General features: G+C 48.7%; 1 protein-coding gene across 3 annotated transcripts; it reads right to left on the bottom strand.

Moving 5' to 3' along the window:
- Positions 1 to 4,788: 4,788 nt before the first annotated feature.
- LOC135896447 (ninjurin-1-like) lies at positions 4,789 to 16,215 on the bottom strand. Of its 3 annotated transcripts, none has more exons than XM_065424825.2 (4): positions 16,194 to 16,215; positions 13,588 to 13,873; positions 5,777 to 5,968; positions 4,789 to 5,575 (listed from the first exon to the last, which is right to left on the bottom strand). In XM_065424825.2, exons 2-4 carry the CDS (start codon positions 13,654 to 13,656, stop codon positions 5,351 to 5,353), a joined length of 486 nt encoding a protein of 161 aa, XP_065280897.1. In that variant the 5' UTR covers positions 13,657 to 13,873; positions 16,194 to 16,215; the 3' UTR covers positions 4,789 to 5,350. The 3 variants fall into 3 exon arrangements, with proteins under 3 accessions (XP_065280897.1, XP_065280895.1, XP_065280894.1); XM_065424823.2 differs by lacking the exon at positions 16,194 to 16,215 and adding an exon at positions 14,758 to 15,083; XM_065424822.2 differs by lacking the exon at positions 16,194 to 16,215 and having other exon boundaries at positions 13,588 to 14,153.
- Positions 16,216 to 21,520: the final 5,305 nt, after the last annotated feature.

The raw sequence follows: 21,520 nt of genomic DNA on the forward strand, positions 1-21,520 counted from the left end.
TGTTCGAGATAACTTTACTGAACTGGTTACTATTTCGTGTCAGAAACAAACTGCATCCGGCAAGGATATATAAAAAAAAAAGACCTCGAGAAACCGGCCCGCCGGCTGCGCCTCTGTGGAGGGAACGTCAGAGAACGTCACATGCCAGTCGCGCTGTCATTGGCTGCGGCCAAACGACGGTGCGGTTGTCGGACGGATCGGGGCATGAAAACCTGCCCGGTTTGTCGCAAGTGGACGAACCGGCGCTTCGGCACGGCAAAACACCTCAATTCCGGCTGCTGTTCCGGCGCGTCAGACGCCGCATCGGACCGTGCGACTCCCGCTTTGCCAGGCTCGCGGCGAGTCGCGTATACATGGTCAGGCAGTGACCCAGCTGCGGAGAGCGCACGCATCAAGCTGTGATGCGTTGCCAAGGCTACGCGCAGCTGCGGTCAAATGAAGGTCAAATTGCTGGCGACGGTGAAACTCGGCACCACGTGGTTAGTAACGCTTTCGCTTTAAAACGTTGGCAGTTGTGAGTTTTTCACCTACGACCCCACACTCGCAAACTGAGTGTCTGACCGACTGGGCTAAGCGCCTACGCTTACAGAAGGTGAATATATTGAAGGGTCTATAACTATGCCAAGCCAAAGCACCAGCTCAGTAGAGGAAACAGTGAACAAAACTGTATTGCTTGTTGCGATTGGTCGTGTCTGTTCCCGTTCCGCCTTTCGTTTTCGTGCGTTATTAGCCCTGAGAACGACCTAGAGGGGCGCTGCGAACGCCGCTCGCGTAACGCCCCAGGGCACGAACTCACGCCTGTCGTCTCCTGCAGTTTCGACGGTATCCAGGCGCCTTCTGCAGTGTTTCCGTTTGTCCGTTCCCGTTCCCTATCTTGTATACTTATGACGGTCCTATCAAATTTATATCGAAGATTTCTTCTTTCCCGAAAACTTATACAAAGAGCTTATTTCCTAGGCGATTGACAATATTTTTCTCGAAGGCAACGCTATATACAGTGCCAGCCGAAGGAGCTCAGGCTCTAGCATTGCGGATTTTTCATGCGCGGATCTACACTCTGCAGCCGTAGCTCACGTGAATAAAAGAATAAACGAAAGAAAAAAATAACATAGCACATAAGAATCCACTAACACCATACATGCAGTGGTGCAACAAGCATGTCACAAACGTTGGCTATATATGACTTCGACAACTTTTGCCTTTATTTTAACCCGCTAAAACAAGTTTGTTCAGGGTATAATATCGAACTCTTGCATTTCTTCACAGAAACGCTCGGCAGTGTGATGCATGCAGTGCGCGAGACAGTGCCGTGGTTGGGAAATGAAAAGAATAGGGCAACAAAGAATACGCGCGCGGATGTGAATTAATCCTGTGCTTACAGGGTGGAAGACGTCGAAGAGCGTCCAGCACGCGGGGCGCAAGAAGATGAAATAAAAGGAAAGCGATCCAACCGGGAGAACCTATGGAGGCCAATCGCCGGTGAACACGGGGCTCCGACGGTCACCGATCCGGGAGAAACCAAAGGGCCAGAGCGTACGAAAAGCGTGGAGCGCTGATAGAACGACGGAGTTCGGGGACTCCTATGTCCGTGGGCAGAGCACGGGCAGTCGGGCTGCAAGCCCGAGTTTGCGCCCAGCTGCCTGGCCAGAACGTAACTTCCATCTGTACGTACGTGCCACCAAGCCGCCTGCATCCCCTCAGCCGGTCGCTCTGGTCGCCGGTACGTCGGTCCACCCCGCCGACATAATTTGGCGAGACGTCGATTCGTCGCGGCCCATCCACGTCGAACTGTTGCGCGTGTTTACACTCGTGGTGTGCCCTAACTCACGTGGTGTTGGTACCACTTTAGCTCTAAATGTATTTGTTTCTGGCTGTGAATTTCCATTGCGTGTTTATGTTTCTTTTCACACTAGTTATAGTAAATGTCCACCCCCCCCCCCCCCTCTTTCTATGTCATCATCATTCCTGATCACACCTTTATGTCCCCGTTTCCCCTGCCCCTGTGCAGAGTAGCAGGCTACAGAGCATTAGCTCAGGCCGACCTCTCTGCCTTCATTCAAGTAAATTCTCTCTCTCGTGTGCTTTTTGGAACGAATGGATTTATCCTTGATTGGGTTCTCTATGGTTCTGCCTCAGGGACCCGTTTGAAACAGTAGCAAAATAAACTTGCAGTACAGGCCTTTAAAGTGCAGTTTAGATTCTACCAGCACCACTTGCTTTGTTAACCACTTTTCAAAATTGGGCCGTTCTTCACCGGTTAATCTTAAATGGGAATCTACGGAGCGCATGGTTTTCAATTCTGAAACTTTATGGGCATAAACATCACACAAACTTTTTATGCGAAAAGTGCATTGATATTTTCCAAAGTCGTGCTTTAGATTTTCAATTCCGGATCCTTGTGGGTTTAATGTTCTTATAAACATTTGACGCCTATAGGGCGCATGGACTTTTCTAATGTCGTACATCGAACCATACAACCAGACAAAAAAAATGAACACATTATCAGACAAGTTGACAAAGCGCAAACATTTTTTTTTTTTTCGCCTGCGCCAAAGCATCCATGTCGAGACACTAAAGCCAGCAAAGGTAACTACGGTCTTATTTATGTTTTTCTACTTTGACTTTTATTCGCGAGGACACATTAAGCCTCTTAAATTTTCTTGTTCTCACTACCCGCGGGCTGCCATAGCCAGCCAGAGGTCATGCGTTTTTCACGTGTTGCCCTGACAACCGTGCGGCGCACTTCGGTGCGCGTTCGTTTTTCTCTGGCCGAGTGGATTTTGGCCTCAAAGTTTTGGACGCCTTCTGGCTAGCAGACGAGAAAAAGAAGCAATGGTCGCTCGCCGCCACTACTGCGGGGACTCGACGGATTGCAACGCGTTCCCTTAAAGGCATCACCTTCATTTCTATGTTATCACAACCTCTCCGGAAAGTCTTCTGTCTCGCCAGTGTAGGATAACGAGCAGCATGCATATGGTTCTCTGTGGACCATGCGTCTCGCACTTTCTTCGATATTCCATCGGTAGCCACATTAGGTGCCCAAAATAGGCATTGGATTGTGGCCAACATGCTGTCCTTTGCGTTTCTCCATTTCGGTACCCCCGCCTCACAAAATAAAGAAAAAAGACGTTGTTGTGGCACAGCGAATTATCGCATAGTAAAAGTTCGATTTTGTTACTTTTTCGTTTGCGGAAAGTAATGGGCCACGGGACTCTTCAGTTGCCAGATACTCTTAGTATATTATTGCTATAGCAATTATATGGACACTCGAGGCGCACTCCTGTCGCCACCGTCGCCATCATGTTCTCTATGAAGTCCAAGGGCGATAACACTGTCACCACGCAACCCATAGTCGGCTCCCCCCTCCCCCCCCCCCTACGCTTTCATTCGCACATAAAGCATGCATGCTTTATGTGCGAATGAAAGCGTAGGTGAGGGGGGGGGGAGGTGTTGGGTGAGCCGACTCAATTGGGTCAGTCTTGAGAGCGCAACGGAGAAAAGCGGGGAGTAAGCACGCTGCCTTCCGTTGCGCGCGATGCATCGGATGTAGTGAAGGGAGGGGGGGGGGGGGGGGGGCTTAGGGTTCTGTGACCTGTGATTGCGCAACATGTTTATTTGCCTTGTTTGACGCATAATACAGGGTGTTTCAGCTAACTTTCATCATCATCATAAGCCTGGTTACACCCACTGCAAGGCAAAGGCCTCTCCCATACTTCTCCAACTATCCCGGTCATGTGCTAATTGTGGCCATGTTGTCCCTGCAAACTTCTTAATCCCATCCGCCCACCTAACTTTCTGCCGCCCCCTCATACGCTTGCCTTCCCTTGGAATCCTTAATGACAATCAGTTATCTTCCCTCCTCATTACATGTTCTGCCCATGCCCATTTCTTTTTCTTGATTTCAACTAGGATGTCATTAACTCGCATTTGTTCCCTCACCCAATCTGTTCTTTTCTAATCCCTTAACGTTACACCCAAAATTCTTCTTTCCATAGCTCGTTGCGTCGTCCTCAATTTAAGTAGAACTCTTTTCGTAAGTGAGTACTGGTAAGACACAGCTGTTATACACTTTTCTTTTGAGGGATAATGGCAACCTGCTGTTCGTGATCTGAGAATGCCTGTCAAACGCCCCCGAACCCATTCTTATTCTTCTGATTATTTCAGTCTCATGATCCGGATCCGCGGTCACTACCTGCCCTAAGTAGATGTATTCCCTTGCCACTTCCAGTGCTTCGCTACCTATCGTAAACTGCTGTTCTCTTCCGAGACTGTTAAACATTACTTTAGCCTTCCGCAGATTAATTTTTAGACCCACCCTTCTGCTTTGCCTCTCCAGGTCAGTGATCATGCATTGGAATTGGTCTCCTGAGTTACTAAGCAAGGCAAAATCATCACCGAATCGCAAGTTACTAAGGTATTCTCCATTAACTCTTATCCCCAATTCTTCCCAATCTAGGTCTCTGAATACCTCCTGTAAACACGCTGTGAAGAGCATTGGAGAGATCGTATCTTTCTGCCTGACACCTTTCTTTATTGGGATTTTGTTGCTTTCTTTATGGAGGACTACGATGGCTGCGGAGCCGCTATAGATATATTTCAGTATTTTTACATACGACTCATCTACACCCCGATTCCGTAATGCCTCAATGACTGCTGAGCTTTCGACTGAATCAAACGCTTCCTCGTAATCAATGAAAGTGATACTTAAGGGTTGGTTATGTTCTGCGCATTTCTCTATCACCTGATTAATAGTGTGAATATGGTCTATTGTAGAGTAGCCTTTACGGAATCTAACCTAACCGTATGAAAAACACGAGGTAGCTTACATTAAAAGTGTAGGATAGCATGGCTACGCTTTCTTGTGCGCAGACAACCTTCCTGTCGTCTTTAAGCGTCCTGCGCAGCCGCCATCTCGGTTGGACAGGAAAGTAGCATTTTTTTTACTTCGATGCTGTCTTCGCGTAGCTGTATACTTTGACGTCATCGTGAGAATTGGAACAAGACTTAAGATGGCCGCTGTCCACTTAGCCGCCTGCTTTGCCGTCTACGGCGAGTCAAGCAACACAGCCATAGTGTAGTTTTTTTTGCGAGTACAGGTATGTGTTCCGGACGTCCCGGGTTCCGGGTTTTCTCGGAGGTATCCGCACAATCATTTGTAGGCGCAATTCCGCGACGCGTGCTGCTTTTTGAAGCGCCGTGTGGTTACCACGCAACACGTCTGTTGAAAGCATTCTTTTGACTTGCCAACTGTGCGGGAAACGGAAGGTTCTCGGATTAGCAGACCCAGCCCCGTAGAGCCGCCGCCAAGGGCCGACATTAACGTCGTCTACACCCGGCCATGCATGCGCAGTCAATGGCGCGGCGCTGCCCACTCCACGGTCGTGTGCTGCTGATGGTGCGAGCCGTGGTCACCCAGCAGAGAGTCCGGCGCGAACGCCGAGAGCAGCACGTTGACGACGCTGATGAGAAATGTGAGCAGCACGACCACGTTGTTCACCAGGTCGGCCTTGCGTTGCTCCCAAGGGCAGTTGATGTTCCATCGGCCAAGCAGTACCAGCAGGAGGCCCGCCAGCAGCTTCGTGTGAACGGCGCGTGCAAAGGCACAAGGTCGCTATAGAAACCAGCAGCTATTTTTTGCAGTTACGAATTCTGTCAATGTCAATAAAAAATTATAGTATATATATGTATAGCATTCTCTTTCGCACCAGATTAAACAACGTAACAAATTAAAATGGGTGTAAAATTCGTGCACGCAGAGCGAGAGAGACGACGATACCTGGAAGGAGACGGAGAGCGCGAGGAAGGCGACGCACGTCCCGTGGTATCGCTGTCCCGGCGGCGCAGACAGCACGCGCCGCAGCTGGCAGGCGTTGGAGGACAGCAGTGCCAGGTCGAGCATGCCCTGTGCCAAGGTCTTGCGCGTTGCGTACATGTTCATGTCCAGCGGGAAGCCAGAGCCACTGCGACCCTGCATCATCATCATCATCATCATGGCTACGCCCACTGCAGGGCAAAGGCCTCTCCCATACTTCAACTACCCTGCAATGTTGTCCCTGCAAACTTCTTAATCTCATCCTCCCACCTAACTTTCTGCCGCCCCTTGCTACGCTTCAATTCTCTTGGAATCCAGTCCGTAACCCTTAATGTCCACCGTTTATTTTCCATCTTCATTACATGCCCTACCCATGCCGACTTCTTTTTCTTGATTTCAACTAAGATGTCATTAACTCGCGTTTGTTCCCTCACCCAATCAGCTCTCTTCTTATCCCTTAACGTTACAGCTGCCATTCTTCTATCCATAGCTCGTTGCGTCGTCCTCAATTTAAGTAGAACCCTTTTCGTAAGCCGCCAGGTTTCTTCCCCGTAGGTGAGTACTGGCAGAGGAAGGACTCTGGTACTGGTAAGACGCAGCTGTTATACACTTTCCTTTTGAGGAATATTAGAAACCTGCTTTTCATGATCTGAGAATGCCTGCCAAACGCACCCCAGTCCATTCTTATTATTCTGATTATTTCAGCCATGATCCGGATCCGCGGTCACTACCTGCCCTAAGTAAATGTATTCCCTTACCCCTTCCAGTGTCTCGCCCCCTATCGTAAACTGCTGTTCTCTTCCGAGACTGTTAAACATTACTTTAGTTTTCCGCAGATTCATTTTTAGACCCACCCTTCTGCTTTGCCTCTCCAGGTCAGTGATCATGCATTGCAATTGGTCCCCTGAGTAAGGCATTATCATCAGCGAATCGCAAGTCACTAAGGTATTCTCCATTAACTCTTATCCCCAATTCTTCCAAATCCAGGTCTCTGAATACCTCCTGTAAACACGCTGTGAACAGCATTGGAGCGATCGTATCTCCCTGCCTGACGCCCTTCTTTATTGGGATTTTGTTGCTGTCTTTATGGAGGACTACGGTGGCTGTGGAGCCGCTGTAGATATATTTCAGTATTTTTACATACGGCTCGTCTACACCCTTATTCCGTATATGCCTGCATGACTGCTGAGGTTTCGACTGAATCAAACGCGTTCTCGTAATCAATGAAAGCTATACATAAGGGTTGGTTATATTCCGCACATTTCTCTATCCCCTGATTGATAGTGTGAATATGGTGTATGGTTGAGTAGCCTTTACGAAATCCTGCCTGGTCTAAGGTGTTCCTCATTTTATTTGCGATTACCTCAGTAAATACTTTGTAGGCAATTACGGACAGTAAGCTTATCGTTCTACAATTTTTCAAGTCTTTGGCGACCCCTTTCTTATGGATTAAGATTATGTTGTCGTTCTTCCAAGACTCCGGTACGCTCGAGGTCATGAGGCATTGCGTATACAGGGTTTACAGTTTTTCTAGAACAACCTGCCCACCATCTTTCAACATATCTACTGTAACCTGATCCTCCCCAGCTGCCTTCCCCCTTTGCATAGCTTCCCAGGCTTCCTTTACTTCTTCCGGCGTTACTTGTTGGATGTCAAATGCCTCGAGAGTATTGCCTCTTCCATTATCGGCGTGCTTTTTTATTTATTTTATTTATTTAGAATACTGTCAATCCCAGTGGTATTTTTACAGGTTGGGCATATATTGTATGCTCACAAATAGCGATAAAAACAGGTTTACATAATCTCAACAATTATATTTGCAATCGACACGAAGCAGACGTACACATACGGCAGGAAATAAAACATGAATGATACGGTGCATTTGGCAAAAAGGGGTGAAATTGCATAGGCAAATACAATGCTTATACAGATTTCACCTTACACAACGACGTGAGTGGTGTGTTATTTCCGGCCAGCATAATCAAATTATTGCTCAACAGTTCTTTTACAAGATTTACAAATTTCGGCAACGATGTGTTAGTCGTAATGCAGGGGTCCAGGCTATTCCATTCTCTTATTGCAAGAGGAAAGAACGAATATCTAAAACAGTCAGTGCGAAATGCATATTCTTTGAGTGTTAGTGAATGCTCACGGCGGGGAGGTCTGGTGTCAGCTAGTGAAATATACAACGAAGTATTTATTCGCAATGCATTGTGTATTAATTGGAACAATAATTTTAGTCTTGCTAGTTTGGCGCGGTTTCGCAGAGTAGGAATACACGGTTGTTTTAGCAGTTGGTAGGTGAATCGCTATTCTTGTATTTGTTAAAGATGAATCTAATTGCCTTTCGCTGCACTCCTAGTTTGTTAATAAGCTGTTGTGTATAAGGAAACCGAATTGTGTTACCATATTCGAGAACTGGGCGAATAAGTGCGTTGTATGACAGCAGTTTAATTTTCGGTGGCGCAGCTCGAAGTCCTCTTCTGAGGAAGAACAGCTGTTTGAAAGCAGATGGTATGATACTATTAATATGCGACTCCAATCTTAGGTCATGTGAAATAATCAAGCCAAGATATTTATGCTCATGAACTCGGCTGAGGGGTATGTTATTGATAGTGTATTCGAAATCCGACCTATGTTTTTTGCGGGTTATAGATAAAAAGGCAGTTTTTTTTTTAATGTTCAGTTCCATCTGCCACTTTTTACACCACTTGTCTACATCATGACGGGCGCTGTTTAAATCAACGGGATCATTCATAGCGTTAATTTCATTATAAAGAATGCAGACGTCGGCAAAAAACTTCATTTTAACTCGGATGTTAGAGGGCAGATCATTAACAAAGATAAGGAATGAAGTGGGAGCAAGGACGCACCCTTGAGGCACCCCCGATGTAACTTTTGCAAACGGAAGAAAGTTAATTGTTAACAACAACATAGTGAAACCGGTTGGTTAAGTAATCTTCAATCCAATTGACAATAGAACCGTTGCCTAAAGTTGGTTTCAGTTTGCCGATTAGTTTTTGATAGATTACTCTCTCAAACGCCTTCGAAAAATCTAATGCTATTAGATCAACTAGTTTTTGATTATCAATGATTTGGGTTAAGTCATGCGTTAATTCATATTAGTAATGATATTGCAGGCTGTCTCTTAACGCATACATCTGATTCTTGCCCTATTCCTAGTTTCTTGTTCACTGCTTTTAGGCTTCCTCCGTTCCTGAGAGCATTCTCAATTCTGTCCATATTGTACTTCCTTATGTTAGCTATCTTACGCTTGTTGATTAACGTGGAAAGTTCTGCAAGTTCTGTTCTGGCTGTAGGGTTAGAGCCTTTCATACATTGGCGTTTCTTAATCAGATCTTTTGTCTCCTGCGATAGCTTACCAGTATCCTATCTAACGAAGTTACCACCGACTTCTGTCGCACACTCCTTAATGATGCTCATAGTATTGTCGTTCCTTGCTTCAACACTACGGTACTCTTCCCGAGTTAAAGCAGAATACCTGTTCTGTAGCTTGATCCGCAATTCCTCTATTTTCCCTCTTACCGCTAACTCATTGATCGGCTTCTTATGTACAAGTTTCTTCCGTTCCCTCCTCAAGTCTAGGCTAATTCGAGATCTTACCATCATATGGTCACTGCAGCGCACCTTGCCAAGCACGTCCACATTTTGTATGATGCCAATGTTGGCTAAGAGTATGAGGTCTATTTCATTTCTAGTCTCGCCATTCGGGCTCCTACCCGTCCACTTTCGGTTATTCCACTTGAGGAAGAAGGTATTCATTATCCGCAAATTATTCTTTTCTGCTATATCTACTAATAACTCTCCCCTGCTATTCTATAACCTATGCTATATTCCCCCACTGACTTGTCTCCAGCCTGCTTCTTGCCTACCATGGCATTGAAGTCGCCCATCAGCACAGTGTATTTTGTTTTGACTTTACCCATCACCGATTCCACGTCTTCATAGAAGGTTTAGACTTCCTGGTCATCATGACTAGATGTAGGCGCGTAGACCTGTACGACCTTCAATTAGTGCCACTTATGAAGTTTCACAACAAGACCTGACACCCTCTCGTTAATGCTCTAGAATTCCTGTATGTTATCAGCTATATCCTTACTAATCAGGAATCCGACTCCTGGTTCTCTCCGCTAAGTCCCGGTAGCACAGGACGTGCCCGCTTTTTAGCACTGTATATACTTCATTTGTCCTGCATTTGTCCCTGCGTGAGCGGTGATCAAATGTTACATAGGTTACGACAGCGCGAAGCGGACATTATATGTAATCTATAGCGTCACCGCACAGCCAACGTCACTGGTAGCTTTAGGCGCGCTCTGTCGTGGCCAGCGCGGGAATAGAACATGTCCTGTCTCGCGCCACAGCCGCAACAGTCGCGCGCTAGCTTAGCTGGCCGGCCTACTGTTCGAGTGCAATGAAGATGGCACCTACGCCAAACAAAAACTCAGTGCCCTACCACTCTCTGAAGGATGGCCAGCGAAGCTGTGTATGTGGGCCCCTTAATGGCGAAGTGCACCTCTGCCGCGGGTCAGGCCGACATTGCACTATATTGTGGATCGCTCCATGTATGGGGAGTGCTTAACGCTTGCTTCACCTCCACCGCCGGGATCGGCCCACGTATGGGGAGTTTTGTGTCTACACACGGACACGATCCTGGGGGAACTGGTGGAGCTTCGCTGTAAAAAACCCTCGCTCGCCGCGCCCGTGCGAGCATGCGCTGCGGCAGCAGCTCATCGCCGCGCTGCTGCGGGCGACAGCCAAATTTTCGGCGATCATATTCAACTTCGTATTCGTATTCCAACTTCGACGTATTCAACTTCGTCGGCCGTTGCCTAGCACGATGGAAACGTCGGACTACATCCGCGCCTTTTACACATTCGGCGCTGACCCCTATCCGTACATATACCCGCCGTGGTGCCTCAGTGGCTATATGGCGTTGCGCTGCTAGGTCGCGGCATATGTCGGCCGCTGAGGCCGCATTTCGATTGGGTGAAATGCATGAACTGCTGTGTTACGTGCACGCGGTGCACGGTTAAAGAACCCATCCGGTGTACTCCACTGCAGCGTGCTTCATAATCAGGTCGTGGTGTTGGCACGTAAAACCTCAGAATTTATTTTATTGCGATAGCAATTACACAGACACTCCAAACGCATTTTTGCCGTCGCCGTGATGTTCTGTATAACGTGCAAGGGCGCTAACACAGTCGCCGCGCGTTGTATGCTGTGTGTGCCAGTGAAAGCACGCGAGGGAAGCCGACGATCGCGGCTCAATCTGGTGCGCACGAACTAATAATGCGAAGAGGAAACGCGCCGTTTTCTGTCGCGCGAGGGCGTTCGGGGATGGAAGGGAGGGAGGGAGGCGCGCATTTCGCGACCGGGCGCAAATGTGATCACGGCTCAATTTCGCGCGCCATATATGGAGGCAAGCGGGAAGGCAGCACTGGACGGAGGTGGGGCGGCCTCGACTTCGCCAACAAGCGTTTACTTTGTACGGTCGCGCGCGCCGAATCTTGAAGATGATCTGCGGACGGCTCATACCTTTGTGCGCGCTGTGTGCTCGCCGCTGTTGCGTTGAAGCGGTAGACCGCACGGTCACTTCGCTTGCTGTTGCTGCCGCGTTGCTCACACCAGAGTTTTGAGAGCGTGTGTTCGCGCTCGTCGAATGTGATATGTTCGTGTTTGCTCGTGCGCGCTGACACCACATGCTTAATTCATCTTAAAGGGTTAACAGAGCACAGAGACGGCAAGAGAGAACGACGGGACTACTATCCTTACTTCGTATATAGCTGTGCACTAATTTTCTATCGCAATCGATGCATCGCCTTGCGGGTGATACTGCGACATTTTTCATTAACCGCGCATCCTCAAGGATTCGGAAACTCCACAGGTGGCTAGGCACTGTAGGTATATGCACACAACGAGGAGACTTTCGCAAGCGCTCAATATTTATTTATTTATTTATATCATGATTTATTGCACAGTGCAGAACCCAAACTGAGCGCCGCTCACATTTCACGCGCTCAGCCAGTTTGACTGCAACCCTCTCAATCGGCAGCGGAGGAGGGCAGTGTTCCGCTGCCAGCATGAGCTATGCTATGGTGGCTAGCCACCATAGCTATGCTTTACTGACGCTGCCATTAGCGATAGCCTTTGCGGGGGCCTGTCATGTGTAGCAAACGAGAGAAACAAGACACTTGTGCAGAGGTCAGAGCGACGTCTTTCACGAATAACGTTCATTCAGTCTTGAGACGCCGTTATGACACACCTTTATGACACACCTGTTTTCAGAACAAATATCTACATAGCTGGAAGGGCGTTTTTCGTTTCTAAATTCGTGTGTGTGCCAAACATCCATGCAAAGAAAACTTCTGTGACAGTATTGCTTAAGTCCTTGATATTATTCCATCTGCAAATCTCGATCAGTGTTGATAATGTAAGTAAAATGTCTTGGGTCTTCCCAGACCATCGTATATGTGCAGTGTATGCCGTTTCTATGCAGATCACTGAAGCTAAGCAACATTTCGTTGGACATTTGATATCAGAAGCAGACAAACCATCTGGATTGCAATGATACGACTGAATTTTAGCGTCCATATAGACCCTAAAACGTCATCTTCGTGCTAGTGCTTCCCCTGACAAAAATGTTCCCGCGGTAAATTGACATGTTTGGTAGAGCTTGCTGTCATTTTTGCAACTACTCCCTCGCCCAATGAACAAGTGGTGCTTGTCGCTTCAGTTTTAGGGTGCTGACGGTTGCAAAGTATGTTGAACAGGCCTGATCATACATTGTGCCGCCACGTTTGAGAGAGCTTTGAAGTGGCTTGTACGTATGTCACCTTGGGGCCGGACCTGCCACTCAACAAATTATGGGGTTAAGTTACTTACTGACTAGAAGGTGTCGTACCTTGCTCTTCGAAAATTCTTATTTGGCGGTGCACTGGACGGTCTTCACGACGGCTACAAGACGACTTAAGATATCCGACAATGCTGCGTCAACTCAGCTACAAGACGTCTTAAATGTCTGGTAAAAACGACTACGAGATCTCTTGTAACATTATAAAGTGATTTCAAGACGTCTCGCTAATCTTGTCGAGACGTCTTGTGGACGGCTAAAGGACTAATGTGTGCTGAGTGGGTGCAATAAAGGTATACATTCACAATACCAACCTAATCGGCATTACATTCCACGTGGCTCGGCGACACGCACGCGTGCAAACTTTCCCTCTCGGCGCAATCCGTTGCCGATATACATCACATGCCGAGCCACGCGCTGCGATCGGTCCACGGGTTGAATAAGCGATTCGCGCGATGGATAATTTAAATTGCCATGCGAGCCTGCGGAGCGCATAGCATGTGGTCATGCGCCAACCTCACCGATTTCCTCCTGCTCTGGCGTGGACCGATTCGTCAGATTATAATGGGCATCTTTACAGTGAAATATCCCACTTCTGTTATAGAGAGCTTGCTGTGGAGAGGCACGAAATACGTTGGCTACTTCATTTCTCTCTGTTCTACAGAAGAAGAAAAAAAAATGTAACTGAAAGAAAAAGATCTGGCTTTAAACGCGAGCCTGCCGTTTCGTTGATGTCCAAAGTGTCGTCTGCTTTTCTGCCGTGCGAACACTCGGTGGGTACGGACTGCTCGAACCTATGCCGGCAATTGAACAATCCACCCGTGATCCGCTGCGTTAGGAAAGAGCTCCTTGAAACGATCAACATCACGAGCGCGCTCATGCGCTAAATAATTCCGAGGCTCACCCGGTCGGAGCCCATGTCGCCTCCGATGACGCTGTCTTCCAAGCCCAGTTGTCGGCGTACGGCGTCCATGGGGGTCGGGTGGGACGCAATGGCGAGACAACTCTTCCGGGCCTCCCCTTTACCGTGGCGGCGAGCGGCGGCGGAAGAACGCAGTGCGGGCCAGCAGCCGACCCGACGTTCGGCGCGCGCGTGACGGCAACGCACCTGCCCGCTTCTTCACGTGTAGCGGCGGCGGTTATGCACCACTTTTGCGAACACGGCTCGCCGTACTCCGTCCCTTTGCCGTCTGTAAACCATATACATGCGTGGGAGCGGCGGCGGCCGCCACGCCACAGAAGAGAGGCCGCGCGACGGCCATGCGAAGCGAGAGACGTGGCGCAAGTTGAACATGGCGCTGACGCTGCGGCAGCACGAAAGTTTTCGACAGCTCCTATAAGACGTTTCTTGTTGCTTTCGCGAGGATTAATACACAACTTGGGGGATTGTTCTGGCAGCAAAAGCCTACCTCTCGGTTACGCCACTCATGCCTGCAGGCTAAATTTGAAGGACGAATACGATGGATATATTGTCACGTGGTGGTGACGTTGAAGAACAGTAGAAATACTGTGAAATCCACAAAGTTCTACATAATTCGCGTCGCGCACACGTGCGATCAGATTACACAAGGTTCGGTCACAGACAGCGGATGGAAGCATCGATAACATTCCAGAAACTTCCGATACACGCAGGCGCGTCCTGCGCTGTGCGATAACATTTGTTAGGCGGTGAAACGTGTCGCCCGATATAGACAAACAAGTATATGACACTATAGCTGCAGCTCATTTATGAGCACGTGTACGTCTCGATCGGTGACAAGCAAAGCAAACGCACGTGCCCGAAAACGTGTGCATAAGTCGCAGGTCTTGCAGACGAGATGGCTCACGTACTCACAGCTACATAATTATATATTAACTACATAAGTATAACCAAATCAAACGTGAACAACAATTCCTCCTGGAAATCAGTCTGACGATTTCCAACAACAACAATTCCTCCTGGACCGCAGTCTGACGATTTCAAGAACGCTCATCGCACGTTTTAACTTAAGATTTACCCGGCGTCTCTCATGAAAGCCGCAAAACGAAAAATTAACACCCGCCAGACGCGCGGAACAAATAATGCATGGCTTACCGACTAGCATCGAAGTTCGTCTTGCGTTTCACCGAAGGTTTACCGAAGGTTCACCGTAGACGCTTCAGCACGTGTATACGTCGGATCGTCAGAGAGAAGCTGGCATGCAGGCAGAGGACACGGAGGACCCCGAACACTTTTTGTGCTAACGGCGCCAGGAAAAGCAAGCGGTGTACGCGAGTGGCAACGATAGCGGCGAGCACAGTCGACGATCGCTGAATCAGAACTGAATATGACGCATTAAGTTCTCGATGTAAAGCACGACAAAGGCGTAGGCAAAGGTACGCGAACGAAACGTCACGTCGAACCAACACACTCAGATGGGACGATAACGGCGCTCTGGAACCTATATGCGCATCGACGCACGCAGACAACTCTAGCTTCGAAATATAAAATGACAAAATCTCCTGTCACCGCGGCTATAAGAAACATAACAAGTACGTCACGCTCCAGTGCAACTTTATAAAGATCGAGCCTTCACTCCTGCCCCGTGAAACCGGGCAGATCTCGCGGGCTCCCCGAAAAGGGCGAGGCTGGGATCTGTCTCGGTTTCAGGACTTGTTGAATCACTTACTTCCCGTGGTTCTGGTCAGCCGATGCTGATACTGGCAAACTGGCTTTCAGAGCTGTCTGCTCAGTAAAGTGGAAAGTTGGGCTAGTTGGTGAGTGATCATCATACCTTGCTGGTGAAGCAGCGCACTGACACGGACACAGTGAAGACAAACAGGAAAAGACGACACTCGCTGCACTCACAACTATTTTATTTCAGAACACATACTTCATATTTATATACCTGCGCACCCTCCAAAGAAAATCAAGGAAGAATAAAGGCACTTTTTTTTTAAAATCATTTGCCCGCGCATACTCGGGCGTCAAAGATATGGCACCTATCTATCATGGTGTGCGCTCCTATCGTAATTTGTTGCAACCCTAACAAACATTTTTATTACAGATTTTTTTCTTCTTTTTAGTGTACTTCCAAAAAGGCAACCTCACCATGGCTTAGATGTACAGATGGCTGACTGATACAGCCCTCTCCCCTCTTGTGAATTTGAAAGGCTTCGATTATTTCCCTGGTTAGCAGCGAGTGTCGTCTTTTCCCGTTTGTCTTCACTGTGTCCGTGTCAGTGCGCTGCTTCACCAGCAAGGTATGATGAGCTGTCTGCTGTTGAAAAAAAAAAGAAAAAAAAAGTCGCAGTTTCGCTCAAAAGGCAGGGCATCGATTGCGATAGCAAATTAGTGGACATTTAAACGAAGTAAGGATGGTAGCTTTATCGGCTGTATAAACATGTAAACACAGGCATATTAACTACATGAACAAGCGTGGTGTCACGCACGCACAAGCAAACATGAACACATCTCACTCGATGACCACGGAAACTCGCTGTCAAAACGCTGCAGCGAGGAAACGCGGCAGACGCAGCGAGCGAACTCACCTTCCTGCCGCCGCTCGCATCAACGCGAAGTAGAAAACAGCGCAGCGCGGACTCTACCCGTCGCAGATGGCTTTCAAGGTACAGCGGCCCGGCTGGGCGCACCCGGGAGCAGAACGCGCCCCTGAAGCCTTGCGTGCGACGGAAGGCGGCGCGCTTTCTTCCCAATGCTTTCGTCTGTTGCGTGTGCGAGATTGAGCCGCCATCGCCCGCTCACCCTCGCACTTATAGAATTGGCCTCGAGCTCCACCACTGGAAAAGCTGGCGCCACCGTCGGCGTGACGTGCTAGGAGGGATCACGTGGACATAGCGGCCGCGTCGGCTTCTTCGGGAGCGCCGAAGCGAGCTGAAAACGAGTTTGAATTCCCTCGTACGCTGCGGTCCTCATTTAGTGGCGAAATTTTCCCGCTTCGAGTGTCTCCTTTACAACGCTTGAAAGCACTACAATAGGTAGTGGCTGCCTTTGAAGGCGCGCAACATGGTAGGCTACTGCTCGGTGCCGCAGGGCCGGACGCACCTAACGGAGGCCGGTGTCAGCCTTATTCACACGTAGCCGCAGGACAAGAAGCTGCGTGAAGCTTGGCTTGCGAAACATAAAACCGGCAAACAGTCATCGGCTACAACTCGGGTATGCAGAAAGCACAGACGCGAGGAAGATTTCTGCTACGGCGCCCGGTCTGCGATGTTCTGAAAACGCGCACTGAGACTCGCCCGAGTCTGCTGCACGACTAATGTCATGACGGTTTGGTCTATCAACTTGTCAATGCTATAGATACTGGCAAGTTCAGTGGAGTGGAAAGGCAGCGGTAAGAAGCACATTTAAAAAAAGCATGGTATATATGGTCATGCTTGTGTTATGGATGAATGCACTGGATTACAAAAAAGGAGCAGCGGCAAATTGCACGCTGAGAACACAGATAAACATACATGTGCGACGCAACTCGAGAAATAATATTGAAAGGTCAAAGAATTTAGAAGAAAAAAAAAAGATTGAATCATCGCGACGGCACATCACAGTAGGTGTCGAAGTTTATACAATGAAATTATTTTTGAACAGCTCTGATAGCGGCCACGCGTCAATGGTTTCTTGTATACTGTCAAATGCTCATATTCTGCGGCCTAAAGCTCATGGCACGGCGCGGGAACGCGCGCGCGGAGAAAGCGAAACAGTGCGCGGACAAGCATGCAGACGCGCAGTCGGTCGCTGCGAATCTGCGCGATAGCTGTATTGAGGCTTCTTTCTATTACGCTCCATTTAGCTATACAAACACTATAAGAACATAATTCACATAGTTTGCTCTCAGCGTTTACCTACCTTTCACGTAAGAAGCCGGTTCGGGAGACTCCATCGCGGCGACCGCGCGCAGTGGCGTTCACTGTACGTATTCGGTAAAGAGATAGCGTCTGTAAACGATTGTGCGCTTTTAGTTTGCCTAGGATTATTATTTAGACAGTAAACAACTTCTCTCGTTTCGAAAGTACTTACAGAAATGTTCGGGAGAGCTCGCGCGCGGTATTTTCAGTGAGCGCTGACAGCAAAACCTATGAGGAGCGCACCGCGTGATCCCTCATACTACGCCAGCGAGGCGCTTCCGATAGATGGCGACTCCGTAACTCCTCGCCGCCATTTTTCGCCCTTGGACTTTATACGAAACCCACGGCGACACCGACTGCAGAAATGCGCCCGGAGTGTATAGATAGTTGCTATCGCAATGAAAAGATCGAGCAATGGAGGGGTATATATACTTACAAGAAAACCTTTGTCCCGTCCTTTTTTTATGCGAAGCATATTACGAGAGCTCAACCCAGCTCCTCAGGCGCGGCGGTGTCGCCATGAAACCACGTGACACCGTGACGTCACGACAGAGGAGAAGTGGCTTTGGCTCAACTCTTGCAAGACGGGCTGGGTGGGAATCGAACCAGGGTCTCCGGAGTGTGGGACGGAGACGCTACCACTGAGCCACGAGTACGATGCTTCAAAGCGGTACAAAAGCGCCTCTAGTGAATGCGGTGTTGCCTTAGAAACGAGCTGTTTCTAAGGCGTGCGTCTCTTGCTCAGGCGCACATTTCGTTGCCGCGCCGAACGCTGCTTTGCTCGACGCTCACCGCGTCCAATGCGGGGCGCGTAGTCGCTGCCCTGTAGCCCATTGTCTTACACCCCTTGGCGGGTCGACGGGAACGCTGTCGCGTTCCACTCTTGAAGGCGAAGCAGAGTAACGCATGAGTTGTTTCTTCATCTAGCCGAACCAAATATAGCCAAGCAACAGCAGTTCACCAGGCTAAACAGTGGTTCAACAACTAAAATAAAGGCTAGTATGCTTCGCATGCTGGGCTTAACCTTACCTAAGCCACAGCCATTTTTTTATATAAATTGTACATTCCATACATACAGAAACAGTGCCACAAGTATTCATAGCAATTTTTAATGTTATCCAATGCCTTCAACGCGCGTATGAAGCGCAGCACGGCTTCGGCCGTGAAAATGGGACTCATCACGTCACCGAAAGCGGAGGGTGCCGGTCACGTGATATCACAAATAAGTTTTAGTTTAGTCACAAACGTGTTTTTAGCTCTTCATGTTGCTCTACTATTTTCCAATTTATAATTGTATTCTAATTAAGTATATTTCAGTTGAATAATTAATTAAGACTAATTATGTATTTACGCGGAATGCAAAAAATAATCTGAGTATCTCTAAGCGACGACAAGCAACATTATTTTGATTCTGTCCAGCTACGTGGCATTTGTATTTTGAAGTTTGGCTAAAGTTACGTGGGGCACCCTGTATAAGGCTCGGAGAGAAGGAGCTAAGAAGTCGGACGGGACCTAAACCAAGGCGGCTTTTAGAGCGAAGCTGTTTATGCGGATCCTGTGCCATCGTTGTCGGACTCCATTAAAGCTATCATCATTAGCAATGGCTCGAGCCTCGTCGTTAGAGTACACTCACGGTGGTGGTGGTAAAAAACGTTTATTTGCTCTATTTTACAGTGGATTTGCGGCTTCAGATGGAGTCTTCCATCTTCTCTTCAGGGTCGGTTCCTCTAGTCCAGGGCTCCGCCGAGGCTGCCCTGCGTGCACGCTTTACTAGTCCTTGTTGGACTTTCAGGATGTCGCTGGATAGCATCCTCTCCCACTGTTCCGCACTCGGGTTTTCTATTATGGTTAGCTCGACTATTTTCTGGCAAGCCCATGTGGTAAGGTATAGGGTTGGTTTGTTTCCACAACACGGGCACTCGCTCTCGTACTACGTGGGGTAGATTTTTCATAGCATGTTTAGGGGCACGGGAATGTTCCCGTTTGTAGCTGTCGCCATGCTACGGCGCCTTCTCTATTTAGTTCTTTGTGTGGGGGCGGGTATTTCCGTCTGATCCCTCTGTAGTAGTTTAGCATCTCTCAATAGCTTTGGGCTACCGGCTCGCGTTCCTCAGCGGGGTTGGGATTGTTGGATGCTCGGTTTGTTGCGTACCCTCGAGCTGTCCTATCCGCCTCCTGATGTCCCGTAATGTCGGTATGTCCCGGCACCCAAACTATCGTCGTGTGTTTGGTCTGGTTTTCGGCTTTGCCACTTGAGCGGAGGATGCGGAGCGCGCTGTGGCTGATTCTGCCGTTTAGGTAGTTGCGGCATGCTGCTTGTGAGTCTGTGAGTACGGTTAAGGACCTGTTGGATCGGTATAGCCCTCCGCTGCCGCTAGAGCCACGGCTGCCTCTTCAGCCTCGACTACCGTACAGTCATAGAATAAAGAAGATACAGTTCCGGATTGGTGCGCTGGTGATTTCTTTTAGGTCCAAGTTGATCACCGTAATTACCACTTTGCTTTTCTTGTGATTTCTGTCCTCAGTGTATGTAGCGGCGTCTACGTACACTGTGTCGTTTCTAGTTGACAGTATTCTTTGCACATACTCTGCTCTTGCTTCTCTTCGCGCCATGTGCAGGTTCGGGTCCATATTCCTGGGTATCGGTGCTACTTTGATGGTGTTTCTGTATACGTCCGTTATCGCCTCCGTGCTTTGTGTCTCCTTTATGGAAGCTTTACCGCCGTATCTGCTCAGGAGTCTTCTGCCCGTTGCCGATAGTTTTAGTCTTCGGATTTGCGCAATTATTTGCGCTTCTTGGAGTCCTTCGAGACTGTTGTGTAGCCCCAGAGCCAGTAGTTTGTCGGTTGATGTTGACTGCGGTAGGTGAAGCGCCGTACGTCTTGAGGGCTTTCCTTATAGGATAGCGTCCGCTTGTTGCGTTTCGTATTTTGTGCAGTAGTAGTATATGGAAGGCTGTATATCGCTCTGCTGACCACCAGGCTTCTGATCAGCTTTAGCGTGCCTGCATCTTTCATGCCGTGTCTTTTCCTCCTTGTTATCATGCGGGCCACTTGGTTGGTTGCTGCTTTAAGTATTGTTAGGGTGTGAGTGCATCTTTGGTTCGATTGTATCCACATTCCTAATATCCTGATGAGTGTTTTTTTCCGCGATTGGTTGCCCCTCGAGTTGGACGATAAGCCTCAGGTTTTCTTACTCGGGGACAGTGCCGTTCTTCTTGCCTCGCCATACTCTTAGGAGCTCGGACTTCTCTGTCGAGCAGGCTAGTCCTCTTGCCTGACATGGACCTCTACGCATGTCGCGGTCTCTTGTAGTCTTCTTTCTTTTTCCCTGAGTGAGCCTTTGGTTACCCATACGGTGATGTCGTCGGCGTACGTGGCGTGTCGTATGTTTTCGATTTGCTCTAGTTGTTGGGCTAGCCCGATCATTGCAACGCCTTCAGAGAAGCATGTGACGACGCGATAGGAAGTATCGAGTCGATCACGAAGTGGGGGAACATGCTCAAAGAAAAACAACGCAAAGTCACCAAAGAAATCGAGCGTACGCCCAGTGGCGTGGCAACGGAGGGGGGGAGGGGGGCGCCGTGGGTCCCGGGTGCAAGGGGAGGTGGGGGGTGGTGTCACTTACGTTTTAAGACACCCCTATTTCCGCCGGCTACACCCGGGAGGGGTGACAGAAGACCTATGGGCCCCGAGTGCTAGACGACCTAGCTACGCCACTGCGTACGCCGCAAACACCGGACGTAGCCCAAGTAACCACGGATATCCGTGGGACGTCCACCATAAGTCCCAACGTCCATCCATCCGGATATCCAACATGGACGTCCGTGGGACGTACAGGAGAAGTCCGTATCCTGTTTGGATGTCCGAAGGACATCCCACCGGGATGTCCATGGGACATCCCATTTTGAACGTCCGCTGGCTGTCCATAAATAGGCATGCCCAGGATATACACTAGTGAGTTATATATAAACTAGCATAAATATATTGCCGGAAATTTTAGTTTTTTCATATTAT

The sequence above is a fragment of the Dermacentor albipictus genome, chromosome 6, assembly GCF_038994185.2.
Source record: "Dermacentor albipictus isolate Rhodes 1998 colony chromosome 6, USDA_Dalb.pri_finalv2, whole genome shotgun sequence".
NCBI classification, from domain to species: domain Eukaryota; kingdom Metazoa; phylum Arthropoda; class Arachnida; order Ixodida; family Ixodidae; genus Dermacentor; species Dermacentor albipictus.